The 17,984-nt window shown below is 43.7% G+C and overlaps 1 protein-coding gene across 1 annotated transcript in view; it reads left to right on the top strand.

The window, feature by feature from the left end:
• The window catches only part of preb (prolactin regulatory element binding), a 60,767-nt gene that overhangs the window by 13,855 nt on the left and 28,928 nt on the right, over positions 1–17,984 (top strand). Inside the window, exons 2-5 of the mRNA XM_073050335.1 lie at positions 583–787; positions 963–1,180; positions 2,066–2,146; positions 7,993–8,117. Of these exons, the coding sequence (XP_072906436.1) occupies positions 583–787; positions 963–1,180; positions 2,066–2,146; positions 7,993–8,117 (629 nt within the window). The remainder of the gene's footprint in view (positions 1–582; positions 788–962; positions 1,181–2,065; positions 2,147–7,992; positions 8,118–17,984) is intronic.

Below are 17,984 nucleotides of genomic sequence, written 5' to 3'. Positions count from 1 at the left end.
GCTCTGCCAGAGGTGGTGGTAGAGGCAGCTATATTAGGGACATTTAAGAAACTCATAGATAGGCACATTGGTGGAAGAAACATTGAGGATAATAGGGTGTGTAGGAGGGAAGGGTTACATTGATCTTGAAGTAGGTTAAAAGGTTGGCACAACATTGTGGGCTGAGGGCTTGTAATGAGCTGTATTTCTATTTATTGAGATACAGCACCAATTAGGCACTTGTGGCACTTTGAGCCATGCCGCACAACATCCCCCTATTTAACCCTAGCCTAACCACTACACAATTTGCAATGATCTATTGAAGGGTACATCTTTGGACTGTGGAAGGAAACTGGAGTACCCAGAGGAAACCCACACACTCTACCGAAAGGACTTACAGGCTCCTCAAAGATGACACTGGGATTGAACTTCATATTCCAATGACCCACACTAACTGCTACATGGCTATGTTCTATGTATGTAATGGACTGAAGGGCTTCCTCCTGTGCTGAATGATGTGATTGTACAGTTTTCCATGCAAATCCACTTGCTTAGTATGTTCACTGATTTGACTACTTCTCCCCTTGTTTGATGTTCCTGCAGCATTTCCTGCGATTGGAGCGTGTCACTGGCAGCTTGTCGGCAATGCTTCTCCATTCCCATGACACGGAGACCCGAGCCCCCATGAACATGGCTGTGGCTGGAGATATTCTGGCAATTGGACAAGACTCCACTTGTCACATCCTCCGAATCCATGAAGAGAAACAGAGACCTGTTGAGCCAAAAAACAGCAAAAAAGAGGAAACAGGTAACAATGAGAGTCAAATTTCAGCTGGAACCTCCACCCACCCTGATCAACCCTTGCTGACCCCTTCCCCACCCACCCCTCCTTCCCCTCAGCCCGAGCACCCTGCTCCACGCCTTCTACTGTGGTTGATTTGTCCGTCTCCAGTCTCAGTTCCTGTTTGGTTTTCTCTGGGCAGTGAAGAAGATGGAAACAAAGAAGCGAAGGCAAGCCACTAAAACGTTGTCTAATGCAAGTGGGGACATGCGGAATGAGAGCTCAGAGATTGTGGTGGAACCACTTCATGTTGTTCACACTGACTTCAGTTCAGATGCCCTTCAGAAAAGTGTTCGTTTTAACCAGGAGCACTCCATTCTTGTAACCGGTGGTGTGGATGGATGTATTCGGCTGTGGGAGGTACAAAGATTTTGTGCGTGTTAATTTGTGGTTGTTGTGTCTGCTTCAGTAGATGAAATGCAAGTGTTCTAACTAGCTTGTGCGCAACGTGAGTCAGAGCCCAGCCCCTCTGCCTGCTGTCTCTGACTGTGACAACTAGAGTGAGTCCAGTGCCACTCAAAATTACAAACCACACACAGCACTGACTGTTATCAAATCTCCTGGCAGATTCAAATCAGGGCATCACTGTTTCACTTCCTCCATTTTGCATTCTTCCAACTCAGATGAGCTCCACTGCAGTGACCCCTTCCTCCTCCCTCCATGGAAAAAGGTCTTAAAGTTTCAGCGCCACAATGGGCCCTAACAGCAACTCCTAACAGGTGTCCCTTTGTGCCAGAGTCCTGTCTCAACCCATTTCTCCCTTTTGCCCCCACATCTCAGTAATGTTGGGTTACCCTGGTTTGATGCCAAATGGGGCAAATATGGATTTGTCCAATTAGACAAAGTTTATATCCTGACTCAAGTCATATCAAAATGGTTCCCTGCTCCTGGTCACCATTCTGTGGTTCCACATGAAAGATGGTTGTCCACCAAGAGAGCAGTGAGCCAAGTTTCTCTGACTGATTTCCTGGATCCCTCATTCCCTGCTGCTGGTCAACAATCTGTGGCTTCATTTGAATGCTGACAAGGTGCCAGTGAGAAACAGAGAAACATAGAAAACCTGTGGCATGAGCTGAACAGGTGTTGCACATGTGGAAGATTATACTCACAGATATGCATCTGGTTTCAGGGTGGACCTCAATGACTGTTTTGCTTTGAGGGAGCATCTAAACAAGGAATAGGACTTTAAAAAAAACACAAGTTAATGGGGATTTCAATGTGAACCATGTATATTTCTACTTCCAGTTCCCAAGTATGAAGAAACGTTTTGACTTCCAAGCTCATGAAGGAGAGATTGAAGATTTGGACATTAGTCCTGACAATAAGGTTTGATTTCCCATAGATTCCACTATTTTGTTAATTTACTTAAGTGTGATAATGGAAGAGTCTGATGTGGTTTACTGCTCTGTCAGTTAGAAATAAGAGACCAAGGGTTAGGACATACAGCAGTGCAGTTCACCATGTAACATTTGTTTCGGCTAGCGGCTTAATATAGGGAGTGATAGCCCCTGGCCTGGCCAAACTTAAGAAATCTTGTTTGGGTGGATGCTGCACGATGTTTTCCCTGTTACAAATCAGTACCCCGAAATAACAAACAGTATGCAATATGCGATTAAACGATTAAGCTTTATAATTTGTACTTTGACTATATGGTTAGTAAAGTAAATGGGAAAAAAAGAAAAAGGACCCATTCTTATGAAACAGCCTATTGCGCAATGTTGAAGCTCACTGATAAGCCAGCCGTCCACCGTCGACCTCCTCCGATTGTCACTGCCCCTCGGACCCTCACTCCAAGTCCACTGGGTCTGGCAGTCTACCAACTCTCTCCATTCGCATCTTCTCTGAGTTTAAAGTCAGGAAATCTTCCTGATTTCCCTTTAGACAATAAGATATACAAATTAGGCCATTTGGCCCATCAAGTCTGCTCCGCCATTTCACATAGCTGGTCCCATTTTCCTCTCGGCCCCAATCTCCTGCCTTTTTCCTGTATCCCTTCATGCCCTCATCAACCAAGAATTGATCAACTTCCACCTTAAATATACACAAAGACTTGGTCTCCACAGCTGTCTGTGGCAAATAATTCCACATATTCATCAATCTCTGTCTACAGAAATTCATCCTCATCTCCGTTCTAAAATGAAGCCCCTCCATTCTGAGGATGTGTCCTCTGGTCTTAAACTCTCCCATCATATAAAGCCTCCTTTCCACATCCACTCTGTCAAGGCCGTTCACCTTCAGTAGGGGTCACTCTTCATTCTTTTGAATCCAGCGAATACAGGCCCAGACCCATCAAAAGCTCTTCATATGACAAGCCATTCAATCCTGGAATCTCACTTAATAACTCCCAATTATCAGACTTTTTAAAACCTCCTACTTATAAAATGTCCCTTTCTTTGCAAGTACCCTTCTAATATCTCCAAGATTGCGCCATCCCAATTTAAGATCTTATTGGACAATCCTGTCTTTTGTTTTACTTTTTTTAAAACTAATGGAATTGTGGTCACTTGTTTCCAAAGTGCTTCCCCAGTAATACTCAAGATTCGAGTTAGTGGCCCTGCCCAGTGCTGTGCCAGTCTCCACAACGTTCTGTAATGAGGCGACCAGAACTGAACACAGTACTCCAAGTGGAGTCTAACCAGAGTTTTATAAATCTGCAACATAACTTCCTGACTCTTCAACTCAAACTAGCCTCAGTTAATAAAAGTAAGCATGCTATATGGCTTCATTACCCCCTATCAACCTGTTCGGCCACTTTCAGGGAGCTAGGTACATGGACCTCTGGTTACCTCTGCTCATTATACTGTTAACTGTACTCCCTTTATATTGGATCTGCACACTTGATAGAATTCTGCCATTTCTCTGCCATATCTGTAACTGATCAATTTTCTGCTGTATCACACGAAAAATGCTTTATTCAGTAGGTTTTATATGTTTCATTTCCATAGATGGTGTCTGGCCACCAATTCCTCCAGCATTTTGTGTGTGTTGCGCTGGCTTTCCAGCATCTGCAGGATCTTTTCTGTTCTTGATTTTCTGCTGTGTCTTTTCATGTAGATTTATTCCATTTCCTCCTCTGGTGCAAGTTCCACATACAACTAGAAGCTGTGTTGAGAAACAAATTTCCCCTCTCAAGTCCTCTTTAAAATCCTTTCCTCTCGTGTTAAACCTGTGCTCTCTCATTTCAAAGTTTTGAAGTACATCTATTATCAAAGAATGTATAAATTATACAACCTGAAGATTTGTTTGCTTACAGGTAGCCACAAAACAAGAAACCAGAAAGAACACAATTAAAAAAAATAGACCACACCCAAAGTGCAAGAGAAAGGGGGGGAGAAAGAAAACAACGAATCATACCAACAACAGAAGCGAACGTCCATTTCAAACCAAATTGAGTCCTTAGATCAGAACCCTAGAGCAGCCTGGGGAGGCCAAAGACTCAATATCAGCTCACCATATTCGTGGATATGGTGCATAGCAGCTGGGGTAGTCTTCGTAGCCTTAGCGGCATGGAGAGAGGAGTGATCATTGTGGAGAGCGGGTGAAATCCTGACATCCTGTCTTCTGGTTATGTGGGCTAGCGTTTAAATTGTCCTAACAATTGTACCCGAGGTGTCAGGTCTCTCAGTGGAAGAGCATTTTGGAGATGGTGGTCATAATTCTATCTCCTTTACCATAGCATTAGAGCGGGATAGGAACAGACAAATTAGGAAAGCGTTTAATTGGACTAAGGGGAAATATGAAGCTATCAGGCAGGAATTTGGAAGCATAAATTGGAAACAGATGTGCTCAGGGAAACATACAGAAGAAATGTGGCAAATGTTCAGGAGATATTTGCGTGGAGTTCTGCATAGGTATGTTCCAGTGAGACAGGGAAAGGATGGTAGGGTACAGGAACCGTGGTGTACAAAGGCTGTTGTAAATCTAGTCAAGAAGAAAAGAGGAGCTTACGAAAGTTTCAAAAAGCTAGGTAATGATAGAGATCTAGAAGATTATAAGGCTAGCAGGAAGGAGCTCAAGAAAGAAATTAGGAGAGCCAGAAGGGGCCATGAGAAAGCCTTGGCAGACAGGATTAAGGAAAACCCCAAGGCATTCTACAAGTATCTGAAGAGCAAGAGGATAAGAGTGAGAGAATAGGACCAATCAAGTGTGACAGTGGAAAAGAGGAGATAGCAGAGGTATTTAATGAGTACTTTGCTTTAGTATTCACAATGGAAAAGGATCTTGGCGATTGTAGGAATGACTTATAGCAGACTGAAAAGCTTGAGCATGTAGATATTAAGGAAGAGGATGTGCTGGAGCTTTTGGAAAGCATCAAGTTGGATAAGTCACTGGGACCGGATGAAGTGTACCCCAGGTTACCGTGGGAGGCGAGGGAGGAGATTGCTGAGTCTCTGGCGATGATCTTTGCATCATGGGGTGGGAGACTTTCTGGAGGATTGGAGAGTTGCATATGTTGTTCCATTATTCAAGAAAGGGAGTAGAGATAACCCAAGAAATTCGAGACCAGTGAGTCTTACTTCAGTGGTTGGTAAGATGATGGAGAAGATCCTGAGAGGCAGGGTTTATGAATATTTGGAGAGGCATAATATGATTAGGAATAGTCAGCACGGCTTTGTGAAAGGCAGGTCATGCCTTACGACCCTGATTGAATTTTTTGAGGATGTGACGAAACACATTGATGAAGGTAGAGCAGTAGATGTAGTGTATATGGATTTCAGCAAGGCATTTGATAAGGTACAAATGCAAGGCTTATTGAGAAAGTAGGGAGGCATGGGATCCAAGGGGAAATTGCTTTGTGGATCCAGAACTAGCTTGCCCATAGAAGGCAAAGAGTGATTGTAGACGGGTCACATTCTGCATAGAGGTCAGTGACCAGTGGTGTGCCTCTGGGATCTGTTCAGGGACTCCTACTCTTTGTGATTTTTATAAATGACCTGGATGAAGGAGTGGAGGGATGGGTTAGTAAGTTGGTTGATGACACAAAGGTTGGAGGTGTTGTGGATAGTGTGGGGGACTGTCAGAGGTTACAGCAGGGCATTGATAGGATGCAAAAATGGGCTGAGAAGTGGCAGACGGAGTTCAACCCGGATAAGATAGATAGATAGATAGATACTTTATTCATCCCCATGGGGAAATTCAACTTTTTTCCAATGTCCCATACACTTGTTGTAGCAAAACTAATTACATACAATACTTAACTCAGTAAAAAATATGATATGCATCTAAATCACTATCTCAAAAAGCATTAATAATAGCTTTTAAAAAGTTCTTAAGTCCTGGCAGTAGAATTGTAAAGCCTAATGGCATTGGGGAGTATTGACCTCTTCATCCTGTCTGAGGAGCATTGCATCGATAGTAACCTGTCGCTGAAACTGCTTCTCTGTCTCTGGATGGTGCTATGTAGAGGATGTTCAGAGTTATCCATAATTGACCGTAGCCTACTCAGCGCCCTTCGCTCAGCTACCGATGTTAAACTCTCCAGTACTTTGCCCACGACAGAGCCCGCCTTCCTTACCAGCTTAAGACGTGAGGCGTCCCTCTTCTTAATGTGTGAGATGGTTCATTTTGGTAGGTCAAATATGATGACGGAATATAGTATTTTTTTGTAATTTATCTTTTTTATTGAAGTTCATCATCAAACAAACATTTCCATAAGATGTATTTTAGACATTGTACATATATATCATATAATCATATATGTCACAAATCCCCACATAGTATTTATCTGAGGTGTACACTTATAGAAAAGAGTGGAAAGAAAAAACAAGCAAAAGGAAAAAACTGTACAAGTAGGGAGTGATCTTTTTTTTACAACATATTCATTGATTTGTGAGAATAAAATTAGGCCTATAAGGCGTTATGTAGTTAAACCATTTTTCCAAGTACGAATCAAATTGTTCCAGCTTATGATTACAGAATATAGTATTAATGGTAAAACTCTTGCAGTGTGGAGAATCAGAGGGATCTTGGGGTTCGAGTCCATAGGACACTGAAAGCTGCTGCGCAGGTTGACTCTGTGGTTAAGAAAGCAAACGGTGCATTGGCCTTCATCAACCATGGAACTGAGTTTAGGAGCTGAGACCCCACTTGGAGTATTGTGCTCAGTTCTGGTCAGCTCACTATAGGAAGGATATGGAAACCATAGAAAGGGTGCAGAGGAGATTTACAAGGATATGGCCTGGATTGGGGAGCATGCCTTATGAAAACAGGTTCAGTGAACTTGGCTTTTTCTCTTGGAGTGACGGAGGATGAGAGGTGACCTGACAGAGGTGAGAAGATAATGAGAGGCATTGATCATGTGGATAGTCAGAGGCTTTTTCCCAGGGCTGAAATGGCTAGCACAGGAGGGCACAGTTTTAAGGTGCTTGGAAATAGATACAGAGGAGATATCAGGGGTAAGTTTTTTATACAGTCAGTGGTGAGTACATAGAATGGGCTGCCGGCGGTGGTGGTGGAGGTGGAAACGATAGGGTCTTTTAAGAGACTCATGGACAGGTATATGGAGCTCAGAAAAATGGAGGGCTATGGGTAACTCTAGGTAATTTATCAGGTAAGGACTTGTTTGGCACAGCTTTGTGGGCTGAAGGGCCTGTATTGTGCTGTAGGTTTTCTCTTTTTAGGACCTGGGCACTGCTGCAGTGCAAAGCTCTGGGGCTAGACCACTTCCCAGCGACTTGCTTTGGGCCCAGATTTGGCCACCCAGACTAGAGCTGCTCTGAAACTCTTGAAATTGCCTTGGCAAACAGAGTGATCTAACTTCACACGTGTGCAAGTTGTACAGACATCAGAACTCCTCAGCCTCGGCTTCTCCTCTCTGAATGGCTCACTCCCTCTGCATCGATTCTGCAACACTTCATCCCTTGAACTGGCTTCTCCTTCGCTCGCCTCTTCATTGCAGTGATAATTTTCCACAATTTACCTCAAATAAGGTGTTATTAGTCGTGCTTTCAGTTGGATTTCTTGCCTGTCACTCGCGTTCGATGGCACTATCTTAAACCGGAAGGTGTCCACAGGAGATACTGGACTCCACTTTCGTGTCCTGATGGGTAAAAAATAATCACCACTTCTTCATCATCATTTAGTCCGAATTGTGCAATTCATTTACCTGACAGTATCAGATAACTACTTTAATATGTGAAGATTAATGATAGTAATGATATTTCTCTGGACAGATAGTGACTGTGGGACGAGACTTCAAGTGTTGTGTTTGGAAAAATGACCAGTTAGTGACAGAACTATGCTGGAATGAAAACATGCCTCAGATTACAGACAAGATGTATCGATACCAAGCATGCAGGTGTGTATTCTACTTTGCATTTCATATCCCTTTGCATAAAGAGTAAAAACTGCCAGTGGTGGGGTAAATGCAGTCATTGATCAGGTAAATTATGTCATTGGTGGGGTAAATACTGCCATTGCTGAGTACTGGGGTAAATACTGTCATTGGTGGGTTAAAAATTGTCATTGGTGGATACTGGGGTAAATATTATCATTGGTGGGTACTGGGATATATACTGTCGCTGGTCGATACTGGGGTAAATACGGTCATCGGTGGGTTAAATATTATTGGGGGTACTGGGTTAAATATTATCATCAGTGGGTACAGGGGTAAATATTGTCATCAGTGGGTACTGGGGTAAATAATGTTTTCTGTGGGTACTAGGGTAGATACTGTCATTCATGGGTACTGGGGTAAATAATGTAATTGGTAGGGTAAATATTGTCATTGGTGGGTATTGGGGTAAATGCTGCTATTGGTGGATACTGAGATATATACTAGCATTAGTGGTGATGTCTTGGAGGTTGGTCAAGAATTATCAGTCGCTTGACATTTAAGATGAGGTGGTTAATTGGATTTGACATTGGCTTTGTGGGAGAAGCCGAACAGTGGTCCTAGATGGTTGCTTCTGACTGGAGGCCTGGGATCAGTTGTGTGCTGTAGGGATCATTGCTGACTGTGGTTGCTTGTCATCTGTCAATGATCTGGATGATAATATAGTAAACCAGATCTGCAAGTTTGCAGATGACAGCAAGACTGGGGGTGTAGGAAGATTATTAAAGCTTACAGCAGGATCTGGACTAGCTGGTGAAATGTGCTGAACACTGGCAAATGGAATTTAATGCAGACAAGTGCGAGAATGAAAGGAAATTTTATAGAAACATATAAAATTATGACAAGAATAGATGAGATAGAGGCAGGAAAGTTGGTTCCATTGGTAGGTGAGACTAGAACTAGGGGACGTAGCTTCAAGATTAGTGGGAGTATATTTAGAACGGAGATGAGGAGGAACTACTTTTCCCAGAGCGTGGTGAAACTGTGGAATTCTGTGCCCAATGAAGCAGTGGGGGCTACCTCAGTAAAATATATTTAAGACTAGGTTGGATAGATTTTTGCACAGTAGAGGAATTAAGAGTTACGGGGAAAAGGCAGGTAGGTGAAGATGAGACCATGGCCAATTCAGCAATGATCTTATTGAATGGTGGAGCAGGCTTTACTCCTGCTCATATTTCTTATGTTCTTATGGAAAAATGGATCAACCATGAAAAAAGGATGGAGCGGACTTGATGGACCAAATGACCTAATTCTACTCCTATGTTTTATGGCCTTATAGTTTAAGGGGAACAAGGCGGTTGGTGAGAATGTGCAATGAGCTGCCAGTGGAAATGGTAGATGCGGGTTCGATTTCAACATTTAAGAGAAGTTTGGATAGGTTCATTGATGGGAGGGGTATGGAGGGCTAAGGTACCAAGTAGAATAATAGTTTGGCATAGATTAGATCGGTTGAATTGCCTGTTTCTGTGCTGCAGTGTTTTGTGACTATGTCTGTCTGTAGCTGTGGAGAGCTTATTTCAGAGGAAATGTTAAGGCTTTGCATAAACTAGAACATTGAACAGTATAGGCCCTTCAGCCTTGATTACTCCATCATCAATCTAACCATTCTCTCCTACACAGCCCATAACCCTCAATTTTTCTGATATTAGACATAACAGCAGAATTAGATCATTTGGTCCATCGAATCTGCTCTGCCATTCAATCATGGCTGATCCTTTTTTCCTCTCCTCAACCCCAATTTACCGGCCTTCTCCACATAACTTTGATGCCATGTCCAGTCAAGAACCTATCGATTTCACCTTAAATACACCCAACAACTTGGCCTCCACAGCTGCCTGTGGTAAGAAATTCTACAAATTCATTTCTCTCTTGCAAAAGAATTTTCTGCACATCTTAGTTTTAAATGAATGTCCCTCTGTCCTGAGACTGCCCTCTTATCCAAGACTCCCTCACCATGGTAAACATTCTTTCCACATCTACTCTGTCTGGGCCTTTCAACATTTGAAAGGTTTCAATGAAATCCCCCTTATCCTTCTAAATTCCAGTGAACATGGACCCAGAGTCATCATATGTTCCTCACATGATAACCCTTTCATTGTCAGATTCATCCTGTGAAACTTGTCTGGACCCTCTCCAATGCCAGCACATCTTTTCTAAGATGAGGAATCCAAAACCGTACACAATACTCAAGGGTGAGGCCTCATCAGTGTCTTATAAAGCCTCAGCATCACATGCTCTTGATTATCTAGACCTCTTGAAATGAATGCTAACATTGCATTTGCCTTCCTCACCATCGACTCTACCTGCAAGTTAACCTTTAGGCTGTTCTGCACAAGGACTCCCAAATCCCTTTGCAACTCAGATCTTATGGTTTCACAGTTTCTTAAAGAGTGGAGTGACATTTGCAATTTTCCAGTCCTCTGGCACCATGCCGGAATCCAATGATTTTTGAAATATCATTGCTAAGGCCTCTACAATCTCTAACCCTACCTCTTTCAGAACCATAGGGTGCAGTTCAACTGGTCCAGGTGACTTATGTACCCTTAGGACATACAGCTTTCTGAGCACCTTCTCCCTTGTAACAGTAACTGCACCCACTTCTCTTTCCTCACACACTACAACATCAGGCACACTGCTAGCGTCTTCCACAGTGAAGACTGATGCAAAATACTCATTTAGTACATCTGCCATCTCCTTGTCCCTTGTCCCTCCTGCCTCATTTTCTAGCAGTCCTATATACATTCGCATTTCTCCCTTATTCTTAACATACTGGAAAAAACTTTTACTATCCACTTTGATATTATTTACTAGCTTGCTTTCATAATTCATCTTTTCCCTTCTAATGATTCTTTTAGTTACTCCCTGTAGGTTTTTAAAAGCTACCAAATCCTCTATCTTCCTGCTAATTTTTACTTTGTTGAATGTCCTCCCTCTTTTGTTTTTACATTAGCTTTCACTTCCCTTGTCAGCTATAGTTGTGCTATTTTGCCATTTGAGTATTTTTTGTTTTTGGAATGCACGTGTTCTGCACCTTCCTCATTTTCCCCAGAAACTTGTGCCATTGCTGCTCTGCTGACATCCCTGCCAGCAGCTCCTTCCAATTTACTTTGGCTAACTCCTCTCTCATACCACTGTAATTTCCCTTACTCCTCTGAAATACTGCTATGTCAGACTTTACTTTCTCCCTATCAAATTTCAAGTTGAACTCAATCATATTGTGATCACTGGCTCCTCATGGCTCTTTTACTTTAAGCTCCCTAATCACCTCCGGTTCATTGTATAACACCCAATCCAGTATAGCTGATCCCCTAGTAGGCTCTAAAAAGCCATCTCCTACACATTCAACAAACTCAACTCTCTTGAGATCAATAACCATCCTGATTTTCCCAATCGACCAGCATGTTAAAATCTCCTATGATCATCATAACATTGCCCTTTTGACTCGCCTTTTCTATTTCCTGTTGTAATCTGTGATCCACATCCCAGCTACTGTTGGAAGGCCTGTATATAACTGCATTAGGGTCCTTTTACCCTTGCAGTTTCTTAATCAGATCCTATGTCACATCTTTGTACTGATTTGATGCCATTCTTTACCAACAGAGCCACGTCACCCCCTCTGCTTACTTTCCTATCCCTCCGATACAATGTGTAACATCCCAACTACAACCATCCTTCAGCCACGATTTAGTGATGGCCACAACATGATACCTGACAATCTGTAATAGTGCAACAAAATCATCCACCTTATTTCTTATACACTATGCATTGAGATATAACACTTTGAGTACTGTATTTGCTACCCTTTTGGATTCTGCATGCCTAACGCACTGATACTCACCCTGCTGGCTGCAATTTTATCCAATTATCTGCCTGCCTTTCCTGCCCTTCCTGGCAGTTTGACTGTGTGCCAATTTTGCTTTTTTACCATCCATCCTATCCTGAGTCCTTTCATTATGGTTTCAAGCCCTCCTGCCAAATTAGTTTAAATTCTCTCCCAACAGCTCTAACAAACCTGCCCACAAAAACATTGCTTCTGCTGGGGTTCAGGTGCAACCTGTTCCTCTTGTACAGGCCATACGTCCCCAGAGATCCCAGTGATGCAAGAACCTGAAGGCCTGCCCCCTGCTCCAGCTTCTCAGCCACACTTTTATCTGCCAAATCATCCTGTTTCTACCCTCACTAGCATGTACAGGTAGCAATCCAGAAATTACTATTCTGAAGGTCTTGCTTCTCAGCTTTCTGCCTTGCTCTCTAAATTCTTTCTTCTCTTTGCTTTTCTTTCCTATGTTATTGGTACCAATATGTACCAACACTTGCGGCGACTCTCCCTCTCTCTCTAAAATACTGTGGATTTGATCTGAGACGTCCCTGACTCTGGCACATGGGAGCAATATACCATCCAGGGGTCCTGTTCCTATCCACAGAATCTCCTGTCTGTTTCTTTGACGATTCAGTCCCCTATCATATTGTTGTTGTGCTCTGTGCTCTGCTCCTGCTGCTGATTGGGCCTCTGGGGAATCATAGAACATAGAAGAGTACAGCAAAGGAACAGACCATTTGACCCACAATATTGAGCTGAACCAGCTAAAAAGCAAATCAAAAACACACAAACACTAAAACCTTCCTACCTACACTGTCCCCATAACCCTCCATCTTCCTTACATCCATATGCCCATCCAAATGTCTTTTAAAAGCTTCTAATGTATTTGCCTCTACCACCATGCCAGGCAGTGCATTCCAGGCATCCATCACTCTGAGTAAAAAAGTTTGCCCCTCACATCCCCCTTGAAACTATCCCCCTCACCTCCAATGCATGCCCTCTGGTATTGGACATTTCAAATCTGAAAAACAGATATTCTCTGTCCATTCTACCTATGCTACTCTCTGTCCACTCTGCCTGTACCTCTCATAAATTTGTAAACCTCTATCAGCCTCTTACGGTCCAGAGAAAACAACCCAAGTGTATCCAACTTCTCGTGATGGCACATTCCCTCTAAACCAGGCAGCATCTCGGTGAACCTCTCCTGCACCCTCTTCAAAACCTCAACAGCCTTCCTGTAGTGGAGCCACCAGAAATGTATGCAATACTCCACGTATGCCTCACCAGAATTCTATAAACTTGCATCATAACATCCTGACTTTTGAACTCAAAGTTTCGACTAATAAAAGCAAGCATTCCATCAGCCTTCTGAACCACTTTATCGACCTGTATAGCCACTCTCAAGAAGCTACAAACTTGGATCCCAAGATCTCTCTGCTCAGCAACACTGTTAAGGACCTTGCCTTTAACAGTATACAGTCTCTTTGCATTTGCCCTTCTGCGGTGCAACATCTCAAATTCATCTAGGTTTAACTCTATTTGCCATTTCTCAGCCCATATGTGCAATGAAGGAGGATCAGAGGGATCTTGGGGTCCGAGTCCATAGGATGCTCAAAGCAGCTGCACAGGTTGACTCTGTGGTTAAGAAGGCATATGGTGTATTGGCCTTCATCAACCATGGGATTGAATTTAGGAGCTGAGAGGTAATGTTTCAGCTCTTTAGGACCCTGGTCAGACCCCACTTGGAGTACTGTGCTCAGTTCTGGTCGCCTCGCTACAGGAAGGATGTGGAAACCATAGAAAGGGTGCAGAGGAGATTTACAAGGATGTTGTCTGGATTGGGAGGCATGTCTTATGAAAACAGGTTGAGTGAACTCGGCCTTTTCTCCTTGGAGCAACAGAGGATGAGAGGTGACCTGATAGAGGTGTATAAGACAATGAGGGGCATTGATCATGTGGATAGTCAGAGGCTTTTTCCCAGGGCTGAAACGATTGTCACAAGGGGACACAGGTTTAAAGTGCTGGAGAGTAGGTACAGAGGAGATGTCAGGGTAAGTTTTTTATGCAGAGAGTGGTGAGTGCATGGAATGGGCTGCCGGCAACGGTGGTGGAGGCAGATATGGTAGGGTCTTTTAAGAGACTTTTGGATATTAGAAAAATAGAGGGCCATGGGTAAGCCTATTGAAGTCTAAGGTAGGGACATGTTCGGCATAACTTTGTGGGCCAAAGGGCTTGTATTGTGCTGTAGGTTTTCTATGTTTCCATGAATCTATATTGTACTGTATTCTTAGCCAGTGTTCTACACTATCCACAACTCCACCAATCTTGGTGTCATCCGGTAATATACTAACCCACCCCTCTACATTTTCATCCAGGACATTCATATAGATTACAAACAGCAGAGGTCTCAGCACAGATCCCTGAGGAACTCCGGTAATTAGAGTCCTCCAGTTTGAATAAGCCTCTTCAACCACTACCCTCTCGCCTATGTGCAAGCCAATTCTGAATCCAAACAGCCAATTCACCACAGGCCCCATGCATCTCAATCTTCTGGATTAGCCTCCTATGAGGGACTTTGTCAAATGCCTTACTAAAATCCATGTAGACAACATTCATTGCCCGACCCTCATCAATCTCTCTCGTCACCTTGTCAAAAAACTCAACTAATTTGGTAAGGCATAACCTGCCACGCAGAAAGCCAGACTAACGTTCCCTAATTAGGCCATGGGTTTCCAAAGCTCATATATTCTATCTCTAAGTATTTTCTCCAGCAATTTCCCTTCTTAAATACAGATACAACATTAGTCACTTACCATTCCTCTGGAACATCACCCCTGTCTAGAGAGGACATGTAGATACTGGTGAATGTCCCAGATATCTCATCTCTTGTCTCCTTTAATAACTTAGGGTAAATCACATCAGGCCCTGGGGACATATCTACCCTAATACTCATTAGGAGACCCAACACTTCCTCCTCCTTGATCTCTAAATGCTGTAATGTATTTATACTCTCGGTGCCAATCTCTTCCCCCTTACACTAAGAAGGTCCCGGTTTATATTAGGGATGCTGAAATCCCCCATGACAACAACCCTATTATTTTTACACATTTCCTTAATCTGATTATATATCTGTTCCTCAATGTCCCGGTGGCTAATAGTGTGATTGCACCCTTCCTAGTCCTGAGTTGCACACTTATTCTTCACATACTTGTAGAATGCCTTGGTGTTTTCCTTAATCCTTCTTACCAAGGCTTTCTCATGGCCCCTTCTGGCTCTCCTAATTTCATTCCTCAGCTCCTTCCTGTTAGCATTATAATTTTCTAGCTCTCTATCATTACTTAGTTTTTTGAAGCTTCACACGCATCTGCTCTCACCCCATCCTCCCGCCACCCCACTAAGGATAGGGTTCCCCTTGTCCTCACCTTCCACCCCTCCAGCCTCTGGTTCCAACATACAATTCTCTGTAACTTCCGCCACCTCCAACGGGATCCCACCACCAAGCACATCTTTCCCTCCACCCCCCTTTCTGCTGGGATTGCTCCCTACGCAACTCCCTTGTCCATTCGTCCCCCCCATCCCTTCCCACCGATCTCCCTCCCGGCACTTATCCTTGTAAGTGGAACAAGTGCTACACCTGCCCTTACACTTCCTCCCTCACCACCATTCAAGGCCCCAGACAGTCCTTCCAGGTGAGGCAATACTTCACCTGTGAGTCGGCTGGTGTGATGTACTGTGTCCGGTGCTCCCGGTGCAGCCTTCTATATATTGGTGAGACCCGATGCAGATTGGGAGACCGTTTCACTGAACACCTACACTCTGTCCACCAGAGAAAGCAGGATCTCCCAATGGCCACACATTTTAATTCCACGTCCCATTCCCATTCTGATCTGTCTATCCATGGCCTCCTCTACTGTCAAGATGAAGCCACGCTCAGGTTGGAGGACACCCGTCTGGGTAGCCTCCAACCTGATGGCATGAACATTGATTTCTCTAACTACCATTAATACCCCCCTCCCCTTCTTACCACACCCCTTTTTTATCTATCTATTTATTTATTTTCCCTTTTTTGCTCTTTTCTCACTTTTTTTTCTCTCTCTGTCCCTCTCACAATAACTCCTTGCCTGCTATCAATCTTCCTCTGGTGCTCCCCTCCCTTTTTCTTTCTCCCTAGGCCTCCCATCCCATGATCCTTTCCCTTCTCCAGCTGTGTATCCCTTTGTCCAATCAACGCCAGCTCTTAGCTTCATCCCTCCCCCTCCTGTCTTCTCCTATCATTTTGGGTCTCCCTCTCCCCCCCACCCCCCCACTTTCAAATCTCTTACTATCTCTTCTTTTGGTTAGTCTTGACAAAGAGTCTCGGCCCAAAACTTCGACTGTACTTCTTCCTGTAGATGCTGCCTGGCCTGCTGCGTTCCACCAGCATTTTGTGTGTGTTTTTTGAACCTTTCGTACGCTTTTCTTCTTCATTAGATTATCTATAGCCTTTGTACACCATGTTTCCTGTACCCTACCACCCTTTCCCTGTCTCATTGGAACGTATCTATGCAGAACGCCACGTAAATACCCCCTGCACATTTGCCACATTTCTGCCGTACATGTCCCTGAGAACATCTGCTCCCAATTTATGTTTCTAAGTTCCTGCCTGATAGCTTCATATTTCCCCTTACTCCAATTAAACATTTTCTTGACTTCTTTGCTCCTATCCTTCTCCAATGCTATGGTAATGGAAATAGAATTGAGATCACTATCTCCAAAGTTCTCCTCCACTGAGAGACCTAACACCTGACCAGGTTCATTTCCCAATACCAGATCAAGTACAGCCTCTCCTCTTGTAGGCTTATCTACATATTGTGTCAGGAAACCTTCCTGAACACACCTAACAAACTCCACCCCATCTAAACCCCTCACTCTAGGGACATGCCAATCAATAATGGGGAAATTAAAGTCTCCCATCATGACAACCCTGTTATTATTGCACCATTCCAGAATCCATCTCCCTATCTGCTCCTCGATGTCCCTGTGTGGTCTTTAAAAAAAGCACCCAGTAGAGCTGTTGACCCCTTCCTGTTTCTAACTTCCACCCACAGAGTAGACAATCCCTCCATGACGTCCTCCTTTTATGCAACTGTGACAATATCTCTGATCAGCAGTGCCACAACCCCACCTCTTGATTGGCAACATTGAGGGAATCTTTGAATGTGGTTTCCAAGATCCTTCTGTTCCTCCAAACTACTAAGAATCTTGCCATTGGTCCTGAACTCTTGGACTCTGCCTTCGAATTCAACTTTCTGAAGTTTATCACTTCACACTTTTCTTGATTTAACTCCATTTGCCACTTCTACACACACCCTGTCAGGGTGTCATTGTAACCTATGACAACCTTCTACGCTATGCCAACTCCACTAATCTTTATATCATCTGCAAACTTATTAATCCACCCTTTCATTTCCTCATCCAAGTCATTTACAAAAAAATCACAAAAGGCAGGGTCCCAGGAGAAATCTCTGGAGGTCACCGACCTCCATGCAAAATGCACTCCATCCAGTACCATCTTCTGCCTATTGTGAGCAAACCAATTCTGAATTCATATAGCCAAGTTTCTCTGGATCTTAAGACCACAACATATCATCGATAATTTCAGGACTTTCTCTGCTCCTCTGCATCCTCTGTAGATATCTAGCCCTTACAGTTGCATTCATTCTAGTAAATTTCCACGTTACAACGGGAGACAGATAGGATGCAGAGTTCTGTGGAGAAGTGGCAAGGTGAAGGGTAACTCTCATCCAGTGTAGGGGGTGGGTTACATGGAAAGAGCTGCCAAGGCCAACTCTTTCACCCAGAGTGGGGGGGGGGGGGTGTGGTGGTGCTGGGTATATGGAAAGAGCTGTCTACAAGTCTTCCACTCCACAGTTCTGCCAAGGGTTTAGAGAGATATGGGCTAAATGCAGACACATGTGGCTGACTGAGGAAAGCACTGATGAGTGGGCTGACGGGCCTGTTTCCATGCTTTT

The sequence above is a fragment of the Hemitrygon akajei genome, chromosome 7, assembly GCF_048418815.1.
Source record: "Hemitrygon akajei chromosome 7, sHemAka1.3, whole genome shotgun sequence".
Taxonomy (NCBI): Eukaryota; Metazoa; Chordata; class Chondrichthyes; order Myliobatiformes; family Dasyatidae; genus Hemitrygon; species Hemitrygon akajei.
This window is presented reverse-complemented; position numbering and strand designations above follow the sequence as displayed.